This window comes from Crassostrea angulata, chromosome 6 (genome assembly GCF_025612915.1).
Source record: "Crassostrea angulata isolate pt1a10 chromosome 6, ASM2561291v2, whole genome shotgun sequence".
Taxonomy (NCBI): Eukaryota; Metazoa; Mollusca; class Bivalvia; order Ostreida; family Ostreidae; genus Magallana; species Magallana angulata.
In genome coordinates, this window is record NC_069116.1 from 50,221,033 (window position 1) to 50,245,480 (window position 24,448).

Here is a 24,448-nt window from a genome sequence, read left to right on the forward strand (position 1 = left end):
GGTGCATTTATATAGACCCGCCCATTTATCAAATGCATGTAGAGAACATGATGCTAACATGTGGAAACAAATGTCGGAGAAAGAAAAGTTGTACTTGCAAGTTAAAAATTACATACAGTTTGTTATTTGAGAACAAACGGGGCGATGTTTACGTACATGTGTAAATAATGTTAGTGAAAAAAAAAACAAAGAAAAAGTTCTATAAAAGCAGGGATGGGCGCATATACATGTATACATTATATAGATTAAAGTCACGGATTGGACTTTGCTCATAGAATAACATACGTTATTCAGCTTATTGTGAAGAAATTCGTCAGAAACTGTTTGGTGAACATATATATTTTACGTTACCGTTCATAATGTACCATTTGTGGAAAATCACGTGAGTTGAACAGACTGTTTTTCCTCACAAAAAGCTTGCGGCAAAATGTAGATCCACGGGAAAATTTGGGTTGACACGTCGTGAAATCCATCAGACTTTTTACAGCATATGTCTTCACTTATTTGCTTATAATAAATCTGTACTGAAAATCTTTGAAACATCGTCACCAGCTCCGTAAAATGAAGAAGTGTGGTTTGTTTATAAATAACCCTAAAACTGTAAAATGGCGACTCGATCTGCATGTGAATTTTACAATCCGAGGTCGATTAGCGTGTTTGAGAGAAAGTCAGCAGCAAGTAAAGCATCAACATCAGTAGTAAATATTGTCTGATGAGTATTGAGGTACATGTAATAAAATTAATGTTTCTAAAGACTGAGTGAGTTACAAGATAAGGTTAATCACAGATCAGTCCAAAATTGAACACTTTGAGCTGTAAATTTCATGTTTTGTGTACATGTTTGAAAACACATGCACACTTGTAGAAGTGTGTCATTGATCGGTTGAAGTTCACTAAAATGCAATATTTATGTAACATTTATTGTCAGTATCTGTTGTGAATTCTTTGGAATAAGCTACAACAATATAAATACTGCCTCAACTTAAACTGATGCTTTAAAAATGATTGACTTTATCGATGAAGCATTGTGCTGAAAAATGTAATGGAAAACCTGTTTAAACTGTATTTTTGACAATTGTTTACACCATAAAAAAACATAAAGCGATTATTGTGAGAACTCTTAATCAATTATTGCAGTGATTTAGTTTTTGCAATCCTGATACAGAGTAAACGACACAGTTGGCAGTTGGTGCATAAATTATCAATACCGCAGGGTTCTCCTTAATATCACAAGTAGCAGGGGAATTAGAGTAAAGTAGGAGGCACCATAAGTGAGCGCCGAAGGCGCGAGCCTGCTAGGGGGGTCCGGGGGCATGCCCCCCCGGAAAATTTTTGAAAATAAGAAGCCATTTGAAGCAATTTCCTGCATTCCAGACACAAAAATGTAGCACACAGATGAGTAAAAAAAGAACGAAGTGTTTAAGAAGTGACCATTCACTAACTCATTTGATTGAGAATGCATGCATGAACATGTTCTTTCTTTTCCTTTGCATGTTTCTGTTACTCCTCAGGTGAAGATCTGTTTCAACCATACACAATTAGGAACCAAAAAGTTCAATAAAATCTTGCTTCAGTCTTCCAAAGCCTTTATTTGATTTTGATTTAAATGATCTTTTATCAAAAGTTTCGGCAACATGGACAAGATGAGTTCGGTTGTCGGATAGTGAAGTTATATTAATTCTTAACTATTTGTTTCCGGAGACAAAATGGATTACAACTGGTTTTTTATGTGTTTTTCTGTTCATTGCAATATTAACAATCACTTAAAAGTGTATTCAATGTACATTGTAAAAAAAAAGTAAAGACGACACTCGCCATCTTGTATAAGGAGGTCCTCGTTTCAAGCTACAGTGTATGTGTTAAACAAGTTTTCCAATTTCTCCAACGTTTTTAGACGAGATCTAGATTGAAAAATGATCAAATGACTTATCCCTTTCGTCAGACTAAGTCTGTGTGCCGCATAATTAACACATCGTGTCGAAATGTACAAGATACTCGATCGCCAAACTTATCGAAAGCAACGGAAGTTTACCTTTGAGTGATGTAAATTCTTCAAATAATCACGAAGATATTCCGAAAGCGTATGATAAGTCAAGAGAGAGCAAAAAACCCGCGAAAAGACTCCTCTTGATTTATCTATCTTCTGCTTTCGGATCTCTTCGATGTGTTTATTGGTTTTGCAGCACAGGATCGGGATCGATGTACTTAAAAAAAGTAACGGAATCTCTCACCATTCTGTGGAATATCGTTTATGTACTTAATTCTTTATGAAAGAAAATCTTAAGTGTTAAAAACTTTGTTTCAGTTAGAATTATAGTAGGCGGCGAATTTGCTACAAGTAGGGGGCGAGAAATCGCCGGGTGCCGGCTCTTAAGGAGAACCCTGATACCGTGGTACAGGTAAAAGTGGGCGGGTACTAAACAGCCAATGAAAATGCTTGTTTAAAAAACTACAACTCGTGATCCCATCCCAATAGTGTCATCACTCAACGCATCAGTTTATCGATCGAAGCATGTACACCCATGTTGGGTGTTCGATAAAGGTTTTCTATCCCAATTCTCTTAGATCAATGAGCTATAAATCTGCATGTACATGTAGCTCTGAAGAACAGAGGGTAAAGAACTCAGGTAAGCATTGTGGCCTATGGGCCTCTTGTTACTTATCACTTGAAATGTTATCTTTCATAGTTAATAGGTGTGTGTGTGTGTACTTTTAATTCAATAAAATACATTCCTCTCTTTGAAATTTTAGAAACAAAGAATGATGACTCTCCAGGTGGGAAAACAATAACAGAGGTCAAGCAAGCATTACCAGAACATACGCTGTCACAAGCAATAGCACAAACAATTGTGTTTTCCCTAGTTCAAAAGCAGAAACACCCTGATTTTTTACACCACATGATTCCAAATATTGTTATTTCCCCTGAAAAGCTTGAAATTATGATGTATGATTCAGATAATGATGTTTTACTTTGCAGCAATCCAATTCTTTTATTCAATTTAGACCTCCCAGAAAATAGAACTCTCATTGATGAGACTGTTGTTATTATTTGGATGGTTTTACACTACAGAATATTCTGTACTGGATTAAATAAGGCAAAGCCTTATTTACTTGAAAGATGTGAATCAAATTTTAGGCGACTTGTTGCAAGTAAATGGGATATCTATTCAAAATCCTTAAAGTGCTGTGTTCCTGGTTTCCCTTCGGTAGAAAACTGGCCAATAAGTGAATTAATTCAGTGTGGTTTAACACTTAAATTTGAGTCAGATGACTTTTAAAATGCGAATTTTTACAAAATGAAGGTTTGTCAGACTTACTTGTGATGCATTGGGTGACATTTTCATTCAGATTTCCATCTTGGGATAACAGTAGCTGAAAGCACTGTCAACCTTATTTCATTAGATCTACTGAGCACTAAGGAGTTATACATGGAACACCCCCTCACCCCCATCCCTTTAATAAAAAAGCAGAAACAGAATAAAGATATAGCAGAGTTTGAATCTCTGAATACTAATTCATACATGTATCACTATGCTCAGTGAATAAATCTTCTCTAAGGTCTATATATCTATGGATTGATCGTATAGTAATCCAAACCCTTCATATGTAAAAATTAATCATACAAATGAAATACATGTGTATGTGTGCAGGAAGGGGGAGTATAGATCATGATGAATTGTATACTTTTGTAAAAAAAATTTGGAGCATATATTCATAATCAGAATAATAGAATGAAATATCATATTCCCCAAACATAGTTTGAGAACATTATGCTTTTATTTACTTGCTTCAAGGGCAACATGCATTTTATTAGACCAAAGAACCAAATTGTTGCCTAAGGCCATTAAGGCAAAGGCAAACAGTTTGGTTCGAGGGTCAACAAACCATTTTTCCCAAGAGGACAATCAATAAATGTTTTGTTATACATTTTATTAGGTCACCCGAGTAAACTCAGTTGACCTATTACAATCTTTTTTTGTCTGTCATTGTCCATAGTGCATTAACAATTAAATATTTTGAGCTTTTTCTCGGAGTGTGCAATAATCATCAAAATTAATGCAATCTTTAAAAATCTTTTTTACTCCTGGATATTAAGCAGTCAGACTAGTAAGCATTAAGCCCTCTTCCAAAATTGTAAAATTCATGACCCCTGGGTCAGTGTTTCTAATATTAGGGTGGGCTTTCACTGATTATATAGTAAAAAATGCATTAATTCTTTGAGAATCTTCTTCTCTGCATTTGGGTATTAAGCAAACAAACTAAATGCATAGTTATAATGAGCACAGGTGCCTCTTCCAGAATTGTGAATTTCATGTCCCCTGGGTCAGGGGTTTTGGTGTTAGTATGGGGCTCTAATGGTTAAAAAGTAAAAATGCATTAATGCTTTGAAAATCTTCTCCTCTGCTCCTGGGTATTAAGATGATGAAATAAGTTCATAGTTATGATGAGCAAGGATGCTTCTTCCAAAAGTATGAATTTCTTGGTCCCTGGGTCAGGAGTTCTAGTGTTAGGGTGAGGCTCTTATGATTATATAGTTTGTTTGTTGTTTGTTTGTTGTTTAACGTCCCTCTCGAGAATTTTTCACTCATATGGAGATTGGTAAACAAAATAAATGCAATAATATTAATGTAAATGTATAAATTTCAATTTGTGTAAATATACATTTTCTTTGCTCTCTGCTCCTTGGTTTTTAGGAGGTAAACAGAGTATATCATTGTAATAAGTGAAGCAAACTAGTTACTTTCCTTTGCGTAATTGTGTTAATATAATTGTGTTAATAAAGTCCCTGTATAAATATAATATTGTAAAAATATTCCAAAGTTGGAAGGGGAAAAATACCAGACATTATTTAGAGATAAAGTCTAATTTTTGAGCTGAAAAAAGTGAAAAAATTGATTGAACTTGGTCCCCAAAAAGAAAATCAAACATGCTAACCACAATCGCATTTCAGTGCATATATGCATGCATGCACATGATTGAGAATGTTCCCATATTCATCATCTTATAATATAGAACTACTAATATATTTTAGATTTCAAAGAATTTCACTGAAAAGGTAGAAAGTTACAGCAATATGACAGCATCTGTTCATAAAGATTGTTCAATATCTGAAAGAACATTTTTGGATATTTGTCACTTTTTATCTGTTTTCATGACAATAGTGGTCATTTTGAAAAATCAAAATTATTGCACTTCTGGATTTCTGACATGTTTTATTAAACTGTCCAAGTCGTCTAAAAATGCTTTGACAATATACATGTAGGTCTAGCAATGTGTTTTATTGACTTATGTTCAGGACAACAAAATACTGGTAATGAGAAATAGGAAAGTGAGAACGCTTTGTTATACTTTTAAAATTGCTTCCTATTTAAATCAATGCTTAAAAGTTTAACATTTCCGATGTTTTTCCGTAGTGGTGCATTGAAAATTGATGTTTGATCATAAAGAGATATATTGAACCTATCGAGAATCCGAACGTCACACTCCTGTAGGCTTATTTGCATTTGTTGACTTTTTAGATAGACTTGAATGGGTTTAACCACAGTGCGGGTAAAGGAAATTTACATCATAGAAGCCAGCACTTAATTAAACATTAAGAATTAAACAAGGGACCCAAGAGCCTTAATGATCACCTGAGTATAATACAGTATAATTTGTCCAATCCAGATTCTGAGTACTTTAAGTTTTAGTCCCATGCTTTTCTTTAATAAGTATTTTACAAAAAATTCTGTGTAGTTCAGATACAGTCTGTTCTGTATTCCGAACGGCCATAATGGTCCTAACTGCTCTTATTAACGGTGATTATTTCCTCTAATCTGGCCACCAAATATTATCTGAGTTGCTTCAATGCAATTAACACCTTTCATGGTATATGTGCTAAGGTGTGTTTTCATAAGTGACATGATATACTGAAATAAGGCGGAGACACAGCCTACTTGAATAAATATAAAGTTTAGTTACAAGTAAATAAATTAAAAAAATGTGTGCTCATGTAATTTGATTTAAATGCCATATCTCACAATAGAACGTAAAATTGGCACACTCTTTACATACTAATAGTGATATGAATCAGAAATCAGAATCAAAACTCAAACTTCTGATTTCAAAATGTCACTCTAACACTGAAGGGAAGATGTAAATGTATGCATAAAAATGTAAATATTTATTTAATAATTATTAAATAATAAAAACCTGGTTCTGGTTATGTTGAATGCATTTGTACTTTTGACTTGCAAAACCCTTGCTCAAATGTTAGACTTTATCTTTAAATAATATCTGGTATTTTTTCCTTCCAATTTCGGGATATTTTAACAATTGTTTTAAGTATGAAGGCGTTACACAGCGTTACAAATGTTTTGTTATGTGTGAGAAGTCAACTTCTCTGATTCCGGAAAAAGGAACAGAATTCCTTATTGTTGCCATGGCAAAAAGGTTTCTACTTTATTTACTTATCTTCTTCATCAGTGCAAACTTAGTAATATGGAGTATCCATTTATTTTAATTTTTAAAGAACAAAAAGACTTAATATCACTTGCCAGAATCAATGAAATTTATATTTGTTATTTGTTAAAGATTGACAATGTGACTTAATATCACTTGCCAGAATCAATGAAATTTATATTTGTTATTTGTTAAAGATTGACATTGTTTTACAGTAATGTCAATATATAGTAAATGAACTAGAGAAATGAACTCCTCAAATGATGGTTAATTACCATATCATGGTTAAATAAGGTTAATCAGGGCATGCTTTAAATTTAATGCCATGAATATGCTTCCTAACTTTTGATATAAATGAAGTCAGAAAAAGTAAAGCACCAAAAGGCAATTTGTCTTTAGTAACTCATTTACTAAATGTTGACCTTAAAATGGCAAGCCTCCATATTCAGAATATTGGTAATAGAATAAACATATATGTGTGTAAGGGAGGGTGTATGTGTTTATAATAATGATTTTTTCATTTTGCTCAATATTTAAATATTTATGTTTTAATTAAGCTTTTATTGTGCATTCAAAGTATCTCAATAGATATAATTTAAATAATGAAATAACTCTTAATAATCTCCTTTATTGAAACATAGTTATATTTCTACATGTGTACATGACAATTGCTTTACAATGTAGGGTATTTGTGTGATAGTTTACTTGATGTGTTGAAATTAATCAAATGCTATGCTGTATATATATATGTATAAATCATATTATAAATAAAGAGAATGTGACAAAGTCATGTGTTATGTGTGTCATCAGCTGCAGTGTCATTTAAGGCCAATAAACTGAAGCATGTGTATCAATTATATATTAGTTACATGCATCATTTTTAGCTCACCGAGACGAAGTCGGGGGGGGGGGCTTATGCTATACCCCTGGCGTCGGTGTCGGCGTCCGGACCTGGTTAAAGTTTTTGTTGCAGGTCCTGTATCTAAGTTATTACTAGTCCTATCTTCACCAAACTTGCATAGATGATGCATCTGGACCTACTTATGGACTTGAAAGACTTGGATGCTAAATCTGGGCCATGAGTTTCAGATGCTGGAGGAGGTTAAGGTTTTTGGAGCAGGTTAAAGTTTTTGGTACAGGTGCCCTTTAATAGCAATTTCTAAGTTACTACTGGTCCTATCTTTATCAAACTTGCATGGATGGTGCGTCTTAAGATACTGATGCATTAGACAGGCTTGAATGCTGAATCTGAGCCATAGGTTTCAGATGCTGGAGGAGGTTAAGGTTTTTAGAGCTGGTTCAAGTTTTTGGAGCAGGTGCCCTTTAATGATTATATCTTGGATTTTACTGGTCCTAACTTCACCAAACTTGCATGGATGGTGCATCTTATGATACTGATGCACCTGACAGGCTTGGATGCTGAATCTGAGCCATAGGTTTCGGATGATGGAGGAGGTAAAGGTTTTTAGAGCTGGTTAAGTTTTGGAGCAGGTGCCCTTTGATGATTATATCTTAGTTATTACTAGTCCTAACTTCACCAAACTTGCATGGATGGTGCATCTTATGATACTGATGCACCTGGCAGGCATGAATGCTCAATCTGAGCCATAGGTTTCAGATGCTGAATGAGGTCTAGTTTTTTGGAACAGGTCACATGTTTAATAGATAATAGTACTATTTCAAACTTGCAAGTTGATTTAACTTTAATATAAATGAATTGCAGAGGTAGCTTCAGATGCAGAGCCTGATCTCCATTATCAAGGATGCTAAAAAATATATCTTAGTTATAACTGGTCCTAACTTCACCAAACTTGCATGGATGGTGCGTCTTATGATACTGATGTACCTGACAGGCATGGATGCTGAATCTGAGCCATAGGTTTCAGATGCTGGAGGAGGTTAAGGTTTAAAGAGCTGGTTTAAGTTTATGGAGCAGGTGCCCTCTGATGATTATATCTTAGTTATTATTGGTCCTAACTTCACCAAACTTGCATGGATGATGTGTCTTATGATACTGATGCACCCGACAGGCTTGAATGCTGAATCTGAGCCATAGGTTTCGGATGCTGGATGAGGTTTAGTTTTTTGGAACAGGTCACATGTTTTATAGATATAAGTACTATTTCAAACTTGCACAGTTGATTTAACTATAATATAAATGAATGGCATGGGTAGCTTCAGATGCAGAGCCTGATCTCCATTACCAAGGATGCTAAAAGAATCTCCTACCTCACTTAAACCTGTTTGATAGATGTGTTTGTTGTTAAATGATATAACATGATTCCTATGATATAGTATTACATGTATATGATATATTGTTTTATATGATACAATATTATAATATCATATTGTAATAAGTTATATGATACGATATGATATTGTATCAATTTTTTTGTACATTATGATATGATATTGTGTCATGTAATTGTTATGTATGGTATTGTATATTATAATACAATATTGTATAATATGATATTATATTATATATTTGATATTTTATCACATGATATTATTTCATATGATATTGCAATATGTAATATTGTATCATATGATACGATGGTGTATAATATATAATATCGTATAATACGATATTGTATAATATACATGAATTGTATTATATTGTAATATATAATATTGTATCATATGATACAATATTGTATAATATGATATTGTATTATATAATATATTACTATATCACATGATGATACATGATGATATGATATGATGCAATGTTGTATCAAATCATATGATACAATATATTATGTATCAAATATGATACAATATCATACTATATTATACAATATAATATCATATGTTACAATATTGTGATGTATTATGTGATATGATATTGTATCATGTAATACTATATTGTATCATATATTATATAAATGATATTGTATTATGTGATCAAATACAATAATGTATGACACGATACAATGTCATATCATATGTTACAATATTATATTGCATCATTATTTATTACAGTATTATATTGTATTATATGATACTATATTGTAAGTATCATAGGATGCAATATCGTATTTTATATTATTGTATTGATAAACATTGTATCTTATAATACCGTATGAAATGAGGATATGATTATCATACAATTTTTTAACATGATGTACGATATTGTGTCAAAACAGTTTCCATGAATATCCAAGATCATCAACTATGATTTTCATATAATATGATAAAGGTGGTCTCATAAAGGTGATGCTTCATAAAGGTGATGTCTCGTCTCGGTGAGTTTTGTAATCTGTGATTACCTATGTTTTATATCCACCATATTCCAAGTGAACATGCAATATACCAAGATAAAGCCAAAATGAGCTGATGCTATACCCATTGCATCTGTATCCCTGTGAAAGGACAAGATAGGCTAAGACCCCTTATTAGCCCCTTTTTGTGGTGTTTTCAGGAGTGACACAATAGTTCATCGTCACTAAGCTGTTGTCATCTCTTTCACAAATTGAGTATTGATTCCAAGTTCTAAAATTTCAAATGATCCCTCATAAAATTTTTAATCATTTTCAATTGCTGTTAAATCATTTCACTTCGATGGTAAAGGTGACCCACAAAATATCATGGACATTGGTCTCCCACAAACAATGATGATCATGATTCCAGCGGACATGGCTCTTCAGTTAAGCTGTTTTTTTAACCAATTTGAAACTCGTTCATCCAAATATGCTTTGTGGGGTGTTTGGTTATAATTGTCCCCAATGTTCTTGAGTACACAAATCAGATGAACACTTGATACTTTTTGATCAGAGAGCTTATGAAGTAAAATAATAGCATAAATGATTGTGACTTTTAATTTCTTTAAATAAAAGTTTTTATTTTTATTTTCACTTCAATACATTAAAAATAAGTATCATTTACATATATATACTTATAATGCTACAAACACATGAACATGTTCATATCTGTTAAATGCATGTTCATTTTTACTAAACAGAGTTTTTGAAATTCTTTACAAAACTGGTAAGGTTGACATGATTATCAATATCTACTGGTATATTAGATAGTCTTCATAACATTATTTTCAAAAAATTAAAAAGCAAAAACAAAAATGTTAAAACTTGAATAAAAATACTTATTACAGTAACTGTAAACATGTAGATCATGAAATGAGTAATCATGTTCAAAAGTCCAAATAATCAATACAAGATGTGAGCAGGGAAAGCACTCCTTACCAATATATGACAAACTAATATCCCTTCCGTGATGCATTTATACTTTTATTCAAGTGAGAAAATGTATCAAAACAAATGCAAATGTGCACCGGTACATAAAAAAGTTTATTCAAACTATAACATTTTCATTTTCATAAGACTTTATGAAAATTAAGAGGCCAGTGGGCCTATGAAAAACAAGAAGCCATTGGGACATAAAGCTCACCTGAGTCACTTAGGCTCTGATGTTCTGCAACAGCAGCTCTTATTAGCTCATTTTAGCTTAAAGCTCAAGTGAGCTTTTCTGATCACCCGTTGTCCATCGTCCGTCCGTCTGTCTGTGTGTAAACTGTTCACATTTTCAACTTCTTTTCAGAAACCACAGGGCTAATTTTAACCAAGGATGGTACAAAGCATCCCTAGGTCAAGAAGATTCTAAATTGTTACAATGAAGGGCCAAGCCCCATTCTAAGAGGAGATAATCCAAAAACAGGTTGGGGTCATTAAAAAATCTTCTCAGAACCACTGGGACAGGAAAGCTGAAACTTATGTAAAAGCTTCCTTAGGTAGTGAAGATTCTAAATTGTTAAAATCATGGCCCGAGGGTAGGGTGGGACCACAATAGGGAATCAAAGATGGCAGGGGATACTTGCTCCTTCATAACACGAGATCCCGCCTCTATTTTTTAGAGGTCCCTGTTTGCTCTGCTCCAGAGCTGAAACTTATAAGCTGAAACTTATGTGAAAGCTACCTTAGATGGTGTAGATTCTAAATTATTAAAATCATGGCCCCGGGGGAAGGGTGGGCTTCTATAGGGAGTCAACTTTTTTACATTGAAATGTATATAAAAAAAATCTTCTCAAAAATCATTGGGCCAGAAAAGTTGAAACTTGTGTGCAAAATTCTAAATTTAACCCCCGGGGTACGGTGGGGCTACAATAGGGAATAAAAATGAAAATATATAGAAAAAATTCTCAAAAATCTCATTCTCAAGGACCCCTGAACCAGAGAAGCTTGAACATTTATGGGAATTTCCTCAGATAGTGTTCTGTTATGTATGTTATTCTTACAGGTTATTAGTGTAACCGGAAGCATTTCAAAAAGTGTTCTATTATCTCTTTTACGGGTAATTAGTGTAACCGGATATACCGGTAGTTTAAAAAGAAATCGAAAACCGCATGGCTAGCATGCTCGTGCAACCAGTTTCATCTTCTGCTTTTAAATATAGGCCCACAGGGTAAATATATTTGTGATTTACTATTTGGATATCTTAAAACCAATAGTTTCTTGTACGAATGTGTTTTGTGAATGTGTAAGTAAACATTTGTGTTTTGTTTTTCTCTAGAATTTACTCTGTCATTCGACAGTGATGCTGCACTAATAAACTCTACAGACAAAGCATAGTCTCTTTATTTCGCTGAGGACAGCACAGATAGTGTGGATTGTAAATTGTTTAGAGCAGAGTTCCTGGGGGTTGGGTGAGGCCACAAAAGGGATTTCATAAGTAAAAATCTTTAAAATTCTGTACTCAAGAACAGCAAACATATGATTAATTATATTAATGTGATAGCATCCTCTGCTTGTTTGACTTATTTTAGCTCATATCATGACTCCTGTGTATTTAATGGGGCCTCAAAAGACCCTTAAAATTTTTACATAAGAATACATGTATATTAAGAAAATGTGATACAAAATACTAGGGCCAAGGTGACTAAGGTGAGTGTTGTGGCCCTTGGGCCTCTTTTTTTTTAGCTCACCTGAGCTGAAAGCTCAATCACATTTTGTCTGTCGTCTGTCTATCCGTCAGTCCGTCCGTCTGTCCGTAAACTTTTCACATTTTCAACATCTTCTCAAGAACTACTGGGTCAATTTCAACAAAACTAGGCACAAAGCCTCTTAGGCAAAGGGCATCCAAAGTTCCGAAAATTAAGGACCACACCCTTTTCCAAAGGGAGATAATTATGAAATATTGAAAAATTTTGAGACATTTTCAAAAATCTTATTCTCAAGAACCATTTAGCCAGGAAAGCTGAAACTTGTGTGGAAGCATCTTCAGGTAGTGTAGATTCAAAGTTGTGAAATTTATGACCCCTGGGGGTAGAGTGGGGCCACAATTTGGGGTCGACATTTTACATAGGAATATATAGAGTAAATCTTTAAAAATCTTCTTCTCAGAAACTAATGAGCCAGGAAAGCTGAAACTTGTGTGCAAGCATCCTTAGGTAGTGTCAATTCAAAGTTGTGAAATTTATGATCCCGGGGATAGGGTGGAGCCACAATGGGAGGTCGAAATTTTAGATAATTATATAAAGAGTAAATCTTTAAAAATCTTCTTCTCAGAAACTAATGAGCCAGGAACGCTGAAACTTGTCTGGAAGCATCCTCAGGTAGTGGAGACTCAAAGTTGTGAAATTCCTGACCCCTGGGGGTAGGGTGAAGCCACAATGGGGGGGGGGGGGGGGGTCAAAGTTTTATGTAGGAATATATAGAATAAATCTTTTAAAAATCTTCTTCTCAGAAACTAATCAGCCAGGGAAGCTGAAACTTGTGTAGAAGCATTTTAAGGTTGTGTATATTCAGTCAGATCTTTAAAATATAAAATTTGAGGTTTTATTCAACACACAACATATTTCCGTTGCTTATGATTGACTTGATTTGTAAGTGACTTACAAAGGACACCTGAATCTGATTTAATCTAGATGGAAAATATATAATGGGGATGCACTTGGCCATTGGATAACAGTCTTATTTGAAAGTATGGCTCTCCATGAAATGCGTCTAATTAGTGTTTCTGCTCTCGCGCATTTTTTGCCCGTTATTGCTATGGAATCTGTAAAAAAAAAACACATTAAAACTTCTGTATCTGGTTTCAGCTTGATAACAACGATTGTTTCGAAAGCACTGCGCTTCGAGTGTACACTTTTATTTCATGGAAGTTTCATTCTAGAGTAGGCCTAAGTGAAAGTTGTCATGCATAGCATCCAAGGCGCTACTGTGTGGGAAATTTGTTTGCCTGTGGCATTTACATAGCGATATGGCCTCAACAAGTAAAACAGCCTGCAAGTCCTGGATTCTTCCTACTTCAGACGCCTGCAAAACAGTGAAAAAACACACTTTACAACATGGTATAAAATATTGTTAGAAACGTGTCGCATTAATTTTATCCTACTGTCAGCTGACATGTTCTTTCAAATGCATTCATAATCCTTTTTGCAATTGTATAACTTCCATACATAGACTCAACCGGTATCGACACAATCTTAGAGATTCGGAAGTAATAACAGTTTGAGTTATGTATGATGACTCTCCGCTCAGGTGGAAACTATCTTATTCTCATATTTTTAACTCTAAAATGGATCGATAGAAATTAGTGTCTTCGATAGGGATACGAATTCCAGGACATTGCAAAACATCTTTTCAGAGCTGGTTATCAAGAAAATAGTCACATCTTTAATATTTAAAATTTGAGGTTTTATTCAACACACACCATATTTCCGTTGAAACATCTGTGCTTATGATTGACTTGATTTGTAAGTGACTTACAAAGGACACCTGAATCTGATCTTATCTAGATGAAAAGTATATGATGAGGATGAGATTGGCCATTGGATAACAGTCTTATTTGAAAGTATGACTCTATGAAATGCGTCTTATTAGTATTTCTGCTCTTGCGCATTTTTTGCCCGTTATTGCTATGGAATCTGTAAAAAAAAAAACACATTAAAACTTCTGTATCTGGATTCAGCTTGATAACAACGATTGTTACGAAAGCACTGCGCTTCGAGTGTACACTTTTATTTCATGGAAGTTTCATTCTAGAGTAGGCCTAACTGAAAGTTGTCATCCATAACATCCAAGGTTGGCGGTTGTTTATAGAAGCAACTAAAAAGTATATCATTAAGGCGCTACTTAACTGTTATTACTTCCGAGTCTCTAAGATTGTGTCGATACCGGTTGAGTCTATGTATGGAAGTTATATATACAATTGCAAAAAGGATTATGAATGCATTTGAAAGAACATGTCAGCTCGTTGAAACATCTGTGCTTATGATTGACTTGATTTGTAAGTGACTTACAAAGGACACCTGAATCTGATTTTATCTATACTCTGTCCCAAGATATCCTGGATTCACATTTTGTTTAATTACTCAATATTTATAAATACCTCAGAGTTTAAACGATGTTCATTCAAAAGTATGAAAAATTTCCAAGATTTCTCAGTTGAAACGCCCCCGTTAGCTTATCAGGTTTCAATACAAGGCTAAAAAATGTGATGTCTACGGAGATTTTGTATTGCAGTAAGCCCGGATGATGACGTTGAAAAATTGCGCGAGATATTCCGAGTGATTCCGAATGGAGAAAAGATGTAAACATTCCCCATTATAAATCTCCGTAAGAAATCTATTTTCGATCCTGTGATTGTTTTCGAGTGAAAAATAATAATGTGTCAGTGAGAATATCTCGGAAAATTTCCCTTTCATCGAATTAAATTGCACTTCTTTCACAGGTATGTATATTTTTATAAAAAAAAATCGATCAAATGTGCTGCATAAATATCTTGGGACAGACTATAGATGAAAAGTATATGATGAGGATGAGATTGGCCATTGGATAACAGTCTTATTTGAAAGTATGGCTCTATGAAATGCGTCTTATTAGTATTTCTGCTCTTGCGCATTTTTTGCCCGTTATTGCTATGGAATCTGTAAAAAAAACACATTAAACTTCTGTATCTGGTTTCAGCTTGATAACAACGATTGTTTCGAAAGCACTGCGCTTCGAGTGTACACTTTTATTTCATGGAAGTTTCATTCTAGAGTAGGCCTAACTGAAAGTTGTCATGCATAGCATCCAAGGCGCTACTGTGTGGGAAATTTGTTTGCCTGTGGCATTTACATAGCGATATGGCCTCAACAAGTAAAACAGCCTGCAAGTCCTGGATTCTTCCTACTTCAGACGCCTGCAAAACAGTGAAAAAACACACTTTACAACATGGTATAAAATATTAATAAAAACGTGTCGCATTAATTTTATCCTACTGTCAGCTGACATGTTCTTTCAAATGCATTCATAATCCTTTTTGCAATTGTATAACTTCCATACATAGACTCAACCGGTATCGACACAATCTTAGAGACTCGGAAGTAATAACAGTTTGAGTTATGTATGATGACTCTCCGCTCAGGTGGAAACTATCTTATTCTCATATTTTTAACTCTAAAATGGATCGATAGAAATTAGTGTCTTCGATAGGGATACGAATTCCAGGACATTGCAAAACATCTTTTCAGAGCTGGTTATCAAGAAAATAGTCACATCTTTAATATTTAAAATTTGAGGTTTTATTCAACACACACCATATTTCCGTTGAAACATCTGTGCTTATGATTGACTTGATTTGTAAGTGACTTACAAAGGACACCTGAATCTGATCTTATCTAGATGAAAAGTATATGATGAGGATGAGATTGGCCATTGGATAACAGTCTTATTTGAAAGTATGACTCTATGAAATGCATCTTATTAGTATTTCTGCTCTTGCGCATTTTTTGCCCGTTATTGCTATGGAATCTGTAAAAAAAAAACACATTAAAACTTCTGTATCTGGATTCAGCTTGATAACAACGATTGTTACGAAAGCACTGCGCTTCGAGTGTACACTTTTATTTCATGGAAGTTTCATTCTAGAGTAGGCCTAACTGAAAGTTGTCATCCATAACATCCAAGGTTGGCGGTTGTTTATAGAAGCAACTAAAAAGTATATCATTAAGGCGCTACTTAACTGTTATTACTTCCGAGTCTCTAAGATTGTGTCGATACCGGTTGAGTCTATGTATGGAAGTTATATTATACAATTGCAAAAAGGATTATGAATGTATTTGAAAGAACATGTCAGCTCGTTGAAACATCTGTGCTTATGATTGACTTGATTTGTAAGTGACTTACAAAGGACACCTGAATCTGATTTTATCTAGATGAAAAGTATATGATGAGGATGAGCTTGGCCATTGGATAACAGTCTTATTTGAAAGTATGGCTCTATGAAATGCGTCTTATTAGTATTTCTGCTCTTGCGCATTTTTTGCCCGTTATTGCTATGGAATCTGTAAAAAAAAAACACATTAAAACTTCTGTATCTGGTTTCAGCTTTATAACAACGATTGTTTCGAAAGCACTGCGCTTCGAGTGTACACTTTTATTTCATGGAAGTTTCATTCTAGAGTAGGCCTAAGTGAAAGTTGTCATGCATAGCATCCAAGGCGCTACTGTGTGGGAAATTTGTTTGCCTGTGGCATTTACATAGCGATATGGCCTCAACAAGTAAAACAGCCTGCAAGTCCTGGATTCTTCCTACTTCAGACGCCTGCAAAACAGTGAAAAAACACACTTTACAACATGGTATAAAATATTGTTAAAAACGTGTCGCATTAATTTTATCCTACTGTCAGCTGACATGTTCTTTCAAATGCATTCATAATCCTTTTTGCAATTGTATAACTTCCATACATAGACTCAACCGGTATTGACACAATCTTAGAGACTCGGAAGTAATAACAGTTTGAGTTATGTATGATGACTCTCCGCTCAGGTGGAAACTATCTTATTCTCATATTTTTAACTCTAAAATGGATCGATAGAAATTAGTGTCTTCGATACGGATACGAATTCCAGGACATTGCAAAACATCTTTTCAGAGCTGGTTATCAAGAAAATAGTCACATCTTTAATATTTAAAATTTGAGGTTTTATTCAACACACACCATATTTCCGTTGAAACATCTGTGCTTATGATTGACTTGATTTGTAAGTGACTTACAAAGGACACCTGAATCTGATCTTATCTAGATGAAAAGTATATGATGAGGATGAGATTGGCCATTGGATAACAGTCTTATTTGAAAGTATGACTCTATGAAATGCGTCTTATTAGTATTTCTGCTCTTGCGCATTTTTTGCCCGTTATTGCTATGGAATCTGTAAAAAAAAAAACACATTAAAACTTCTGTATCTGGATTCAGCTTGATAACAACGATTGTTACGAAAGCACTGCGCTTCGAGTGTACACTTTTATTTCATGGAAGTTTCATTCTAGAGTAGGCCTAACTGAAAGTTGTCATCCATAACATCCAAGGTTGGCGGTTGTTTATAGAAGCAACTAAAAAGTATATCATTAAGGCGCTACTTAACTGTTATTACTTCCGAGTCTCTAAGATTGTGTCGATACCGGTTGAGTCTATGTATGGAAGTTATAAATACTATAACACTACCACGCGTATCTTACGTAAGTAGTGCACACGTTAAGTAAAAGTCTTAAGTGATCGTATAGTGGTTTTATTCGGCAAAAAGCAAACTTAATACACAGTCCCAATTCGGGGAAGTCAGAGAGAGATGTTGAGAGTTCGAAAGAGCGTCGGAATTAACCTAACTTGCGAGAAGTTGGTAGTTTTATACTATTTGGGGAAAACAACTATCAAAGTAATACAAGTGTTCATTGGGTGTTGAAAAGCCCATTAAGAGGGCGCCACCACCTTGTTACTATGATGCTCCAAGATGGCGTCAAGCTGGTCAGTCAAGAACCCGCCCCTAATCAGTGTACTCAGGGTCAACCAAGGTCGCGACAGATATTTACTAGGGGGTGGGTCACTGTATCGTGACCAATTACTGTCATCTACATGAACCGATCAAACGACTAATTGACTTCAATTAGCAGATTGATGTATGTAATTGTTTGGTTTACATCAAACTTTACCCCCTCAGGATATTTGTGTACTAATCGGGAACATAATGTCCAAATTGGAGACATACTGACCAGCAAGGATTTAATTACGGTCATTAAAGGATCCTCACCTCAAAACAATACACCCCATAAATATGTAAACATGGTAGCTATTGGCTCTCTCTCTGACCTTCCTTTAAAGCAATAAAGTCTTTGATGGACACAGAATTATCGTGATTCAATTTACATGGAATATACATTAAATAAAGGTATTTACTTTACGAAAGCATTCTATACTGATTCTGAAATAAAATGATAAGTCAATTCACAATAGTTCAAAGAATAATATGTAACGTCCAATCAGTATAGTCAAAGTTATAGGATACGTAAAATATAAAGTCCAATCACCAGTGTTCGATTATATAATAATAGGTAAATAGTCCAATCACCAGTGTTCGATTATATAATTACATGTAACAAGGGCTATTTTGTTACAATGCAATTGCAAAAAGGATTATGAATGCATTTGAAAGAACATGTCAGCTCGTTGAAACATCTGTGCTTATGATTGACTTGATTTGTAAGTGACTTACAAAGGACACCTGAATCTGATTTTATCTAGATGAAAAGTATATGATGAGGATGAGATTGGCCATTGGATAACAGTCTTATTTGAAAGTATGGCTCTATGAAATGCGTCTTATTAGTATTTCTGCTCTTGCGCATTTTTTGCCCGTTATTGCTATGGAATCTGTAAAAAAAAACACACATTAAAACTTCTGTATCTGGATTCAGCTTGATAACAACGATTGTTACGAAAGCACTGCGCTTCGAGTGTACACTTTTATTTCATGGAAGTTTCATTCTAGAGTAGGCCTAAGTGAAAGTTGTCATGCATAGCATCCAAGGCGCTACTGTGTGGGAAATTTGTTTGCCTGTGGCATTTACATAGCGATATGGCCTCAACAAGTAAAACAGCCTGCAAGTCCTGGATTCTTCCTACTTCAGACGCCTGCAAAACAGTGAAAAAACACACTTTACAACATGGTATAAAATATTGTTAAAAACGTGTCGCATTAATTTTATCCTACTGTCAGCTGACATGTTCTTTCAAATGCATTCATAATCCTTTTTGCAATTGTATAACTTCCATACATAGACTCAACCGGTATTGACACAATCTTAGAGACTCGGAAGTAATAACAGTTTGAGTTATGTATGATGACTCTCCGCTCAGGTGGAAACTATCTTATTCTCATATTTTTAACTCTAAAATGGATCGATAGAAATTAGTGTCTTCGATAGGGATACGAATTCCAGGACATTGCAAAACATCTTTTCAGAGCTGGTTATCAAGAAAATAGTCACATCTTTAATATTTAAAATTTGAGGTTTTATTCAACACACACCATATTTCCGTTGAAACATCTGTGCTTATGATTGACTTGATTTGTAAGTGACTTACAAAGGACACCTGAATCTGATCTTATCTAGATGAAAAGTATATGATGAGGATGAGATTGGCCATTGGATAACAGTCTTATTTGAAAGTATGACTCTATGAAATGCGTCTTATTAGTATTTCTGCTCTTGCGCATTTTTTGCCCGTTATTGCTATGGAATCTGTAAAAAAAAAAACACATTAAAACTTCTGTATCTGGATTCAGCTTGATAACAACGATTGTTACGAAAGCACTGCGCTTCGAGTGTACACTTTTATTTCATGGAAGTTTCATTCTAGAGTAGGCCTAACTGAAAGTTGTCATCCATAACATCCAAGGTTGGCGGTTGTTTATAGAAGCAACTAAAAAGTATATCATTAAGGCGCTACTTAACTGTTATTACTTCCGAGTCTCTAAGATTGTGTCGATACCGGTTGAGTCTATGTATGGAAGTTATATATACAATTGCAAAAAGGATTATGAATGCATTTGAAAGAACATGTCAGCTCGTTGAAACATCTGTGCTTATGATTGACTTGATTTGTAAGTGACTTACAAAGGACACCTGAATCTGATCTTATCTAGATGAAAAGTATATGATGAGGATGAGATTGGCCATTGGATAACAGTCTTATTTGAAAGTATGGCTCTATGAAATGCGTCTTATTAGTATTTCTGCTCTTGCGCATTTTTTGCCCGTTATTGCTATGGAATCTGTAAAAAAAAACACACATTAAAACTTCTGTATCTGGATTCAGCTTGATAACAACGATTGTTACGAAAGCACTGCGCTTCGAGTGTACACTTTTATTTCATGGAAGTTTCATTCTAGAGTAGGCCTAACTGAAAGTTGTCATCCATAACATCCAAGGTTGGCGGTTGTTTATAGAAGCAACTAAAAAGTATATCATTAAGGCGCTACTTAACTGTTATTACTTCCGAGTCTCTAAGATTGTGTCGATACCGGTTGAGTCTATGTATGGAAGTTATATATACAATTGCAAAAAGGATTATGAATGCATTTGAAAGAACATGTCAGCTCGTTGAAACATCTGTGCTTATGATTGACTTGATTTGTAAGTGACTTACAAAGGACACCTGAATCTGATCTTATCTAGATGAAAAGTATATGATGAGGATGAGATTGGCCATTGGATAAGAGTCTTATTTGAAAGTATGACTCTATGAAATGCGTCTTATTAGTATTTCTGCTCTTGCGCATTTTTTGCCCGTTATTGCTATGGAATCTGTAAAAAAAAAACACATTAAAACTTCTGTATCTGGTATTCAGCTTGATAACATTTACGATTGTTACGAAAGCACTGCGCTTCGAGTGTACACTTTTATTTCATGGAAGTTTCATTCTAGAGTAGGCCTAACTGAAAGTTGTCATCCATAACATCCAAGGTTGGCGGTTGTTTATAGAAGCAACTAAAAAGTATATCATTAAGGCGCTACTTAACTGTTATTACTTCCGAGTCTCTAAGATTGTGTCGATACCGGTTAAGTCTATGTATGGAAGTTATACAATTGCAAAAAGGATTATGAATGCATTTGAAAGAACATGTCAGCTCGTTGAAACATCTGTGCTTATGATTGACTTGATTTGTAAGTGACTTACAAAGGACACCTGAATCTGATTTTATCTAGATGAAAAGTATATGATGAGGATGAGCTTGGCCATTGGATAACAGTCTTATTTGAAAGTATGGCTCTATGAAATGCGTCTTATTAGTATTTCTGCTCTTGCGCATTTTTTGCCCGTTATTGCTATGGAATCTGTAAATAAAAAACACATTAAAACTTCTGTATCTGGTTTCAGCTTGATAACAACGATTGTTTCGAAAGCACTGCGCTTCGAGTGTACACTTTTATTTCATGGAAGTTTCATTCTAGAGTAGGCCTAACTGAAAGTTGTCATGCATAGCATCCAAGGCGCTACTGTGTGGGAAATTTGTTTGCCTGTGGCATTTACATAGCGATATGGCCTCAACAAGTAAAACAGCCTGCAAGTCCTGGATTCTTCCTACTTCAGACGCCTGCAAAACAGTGAAAAAACACACTTTACAACATGGTATAAAATATTAATAAAAACGTGTCGCATTAATTTTATCCTACTGTCAGCTGACATGTTCTTTCAAATGCATTCATAATCCTTTTTGCAATTGTATAACTTCCATACATAGACTCAACCGGTATCGACACAATCTTAGAGACTCGGAAGTAATAACAGTTTGAGTCATGTATGATGACTCTCCGCTCAGGTGGAAACTATCTTATTCTCATATTTTTAACTCTAAAATGGATCGATAGAAATTAGTGTCTTCGATAGGGATACGAATTCCAGGACATTGCAAAACATCTTTTCAGAGCTGGTTATCAAGAAAATAGTCACATCTTTAATATTTAAAATTTGAGGTTTTATTCAACACACACCATATTTCCGTTGAAACATCTGTGCTTATGATTGACTTGATTTGTAAGTGACTTACAAAGGACACCTGAATCTGATCTTATCTAGATGAAAAGTATATGATGAGGATGAGATTGGCCATTGGATAACAGTCTTATTTGAAAGTATGACTCTATGAAATGCGTCTTATTAGTATTTCTGCTCTTGCGCATTTTTTGCCCGTTATTGCTATGGAATCTGTAAAAAAAAAAACACATTAAAACTTCTGTATCTGGATTCAGCTTGATAACAACGATTGTTACGAAAGCACTGCGCTTCGAGTGTACACTTTTATTTCATGGAAGTTTCATTCTAGAGTAGGCCTAACTGAAAGTTGTCATCCATAACATCCAAGGTTGGCGGTTGTTTATAGAAGCAACTAAAAAGTATATCATTAAGGCGCTACTTAACTGTTATTACTTCCGAGTCTCTAAGATTGTGTCGATACCGGTTGAGTCTATGTATGGAAGTTATATATACAATTGCAAGAAGGATTATGAATGCATTTGAAAGAACATGTCAGCTCGTTGAAACATCTGTGCTTATGATTGACTTGATTTGTAAGTGACTTACAAAGGACACCTGAATCTGATTTTATCTAGATGAAAAGTATATGATGAGGATGAGCTTGGCCATTGGATAACAGTCTTATTTGAAAGTATGGCTCTATGAAATGCGTCTTATTAGTATTTCTGCTCTTGCGCATTTTTTGCCCGTTATTGCTATGGAATCTGTAAAAAAAACACATTAAAACTTCTGTATCTGGTTTCAGCTTGATAACAACGATTGTTTCGAAAGCACTGCGCTTCGAGTGTACACTTTTATTTCATGGAAGTTTCATTCTAGAGTAGGCCTAACTGAAAGTTGTCATGCATAGCATCCAAGGCGCTACTGTGTGGGAAATTTGTTTGCCTGTGGCATTTACATAGCGATATGGCCTCAACAAGTAAAACAGCCTGCAAGTCCTGGATTCTTCCTACTTCAGACGCCTGCAAAACAGTGAAAAAACACACTTTACAACATGGTATAAAATATTGTTAAAAACGTGTCGCATTAATTTTATCCTACTGTCAGCTGACATGTTCTTTCAAATGCATTCATAATCCTTTTTGCAATTGTATAACTTCCATACATAGACTCAACCGGTATCGACACAATCTTAGAGACTCGGAAGTAATAACAGTTTGAGTTATGTATGATGACTCTCCGCTCAGGTGGAAACTATCTTATTCTCATATTTTTAACTCTAAAATGGATCGATAGAAATTAGTGTCTTCGATAGGGATACGAATTCCAGGACATTGCAAAACATCTTTTCAGAGCTGGTTATCAAGAAAATAGTCACATCTTTAATATTTAAAATTTGAGGTTTTATTCAACACACACCATATTTCCGTTGAAACATCTGTGCTTATGATTGACTTGATTTGTAAGTGACTTACAAAGGACACCTGAATCTGATCTTATCTAGATGAAAAGTATATGATGAGGATGAGATTGGCCATTGGATAACAGTCTTATTTGAAAGTATGACTCTATGAAATGCGTCTTATTAGTATTTCTGCTCTTGCGCATTTTTTGCCCGTTATTGCTATGGAATCTGTAAAAAAAAAACACATTAAAACTTCTGTATCTGGATTCAGCTTGATAACAACGATTGTTACGAAAGCACTGCGCTTCGAGTGTACACTTTTATTTCATGGAAGTTTCATTCTAGAGTAGGCCTAACTGAAAGTTGTCATCCATAACATCCAAGGTTGGCGGTTGTTTATAGAAGCAACTAAAAAGTATATCATTAAGGCGCTACTTAACTGTTATTACTTCCGAGTCTCTAAGATTGTGTCGATACCGGTTGAGTCTATGTATGGAAGTTATATATACAATTGCAAAAAGGATTATGAATGCATTTGAAAGAACATGTCAGCTCGTTGAAACATCTGTGCTTATGATTGACTTGATTTGTAAGTGACTTACAAAGGACACCTGAATCTGATTTTATCTAGATGAAAAGTATATGATGAGGATGAGCTTGGCCATTGGATAACAGTCTTATTTGAAAGTATGGCTCTATGAAATGCGTCTTATTAGTATTTCTGCTCTTGCGCATTTTTTGCCCGTTATTGCAATGGAATCTGTAAAAAAAAACCACATTAAAACTTCTGTATCTGGTTTCAGCTTGATAACAACGATTGTTTCGAAAGCACTGCGCTTCGAG

At 34.6% G+C, this 24,448-nt stretch overlaps 1 protein-coding gene across 1 annotated transcript in view; it reads left to right on the forward strand.

Annotated features, from left to right (window-relative positions):
* Positions 1-7,227, forward strand: part of LOC128187244 (uncharacterized) — a 47,687-nt gene extending 40,460 nt beyond the window's left edge. Inside the window, exon 4 of the mRNA XM_052857536.1 lies at positions 2,752-7,227. Coding sequence (XP_052713496.1) covers positions 2,752-3,278 — 527 coding nt within the window. The 3' untranslated portion in view covers positions 3,279-7,227. The remainder of the gene's footprint in view (positions 1-2,751) is intronic.
* Positions 7,228-24,448: the final 17,221 nt, after the last annotated feature.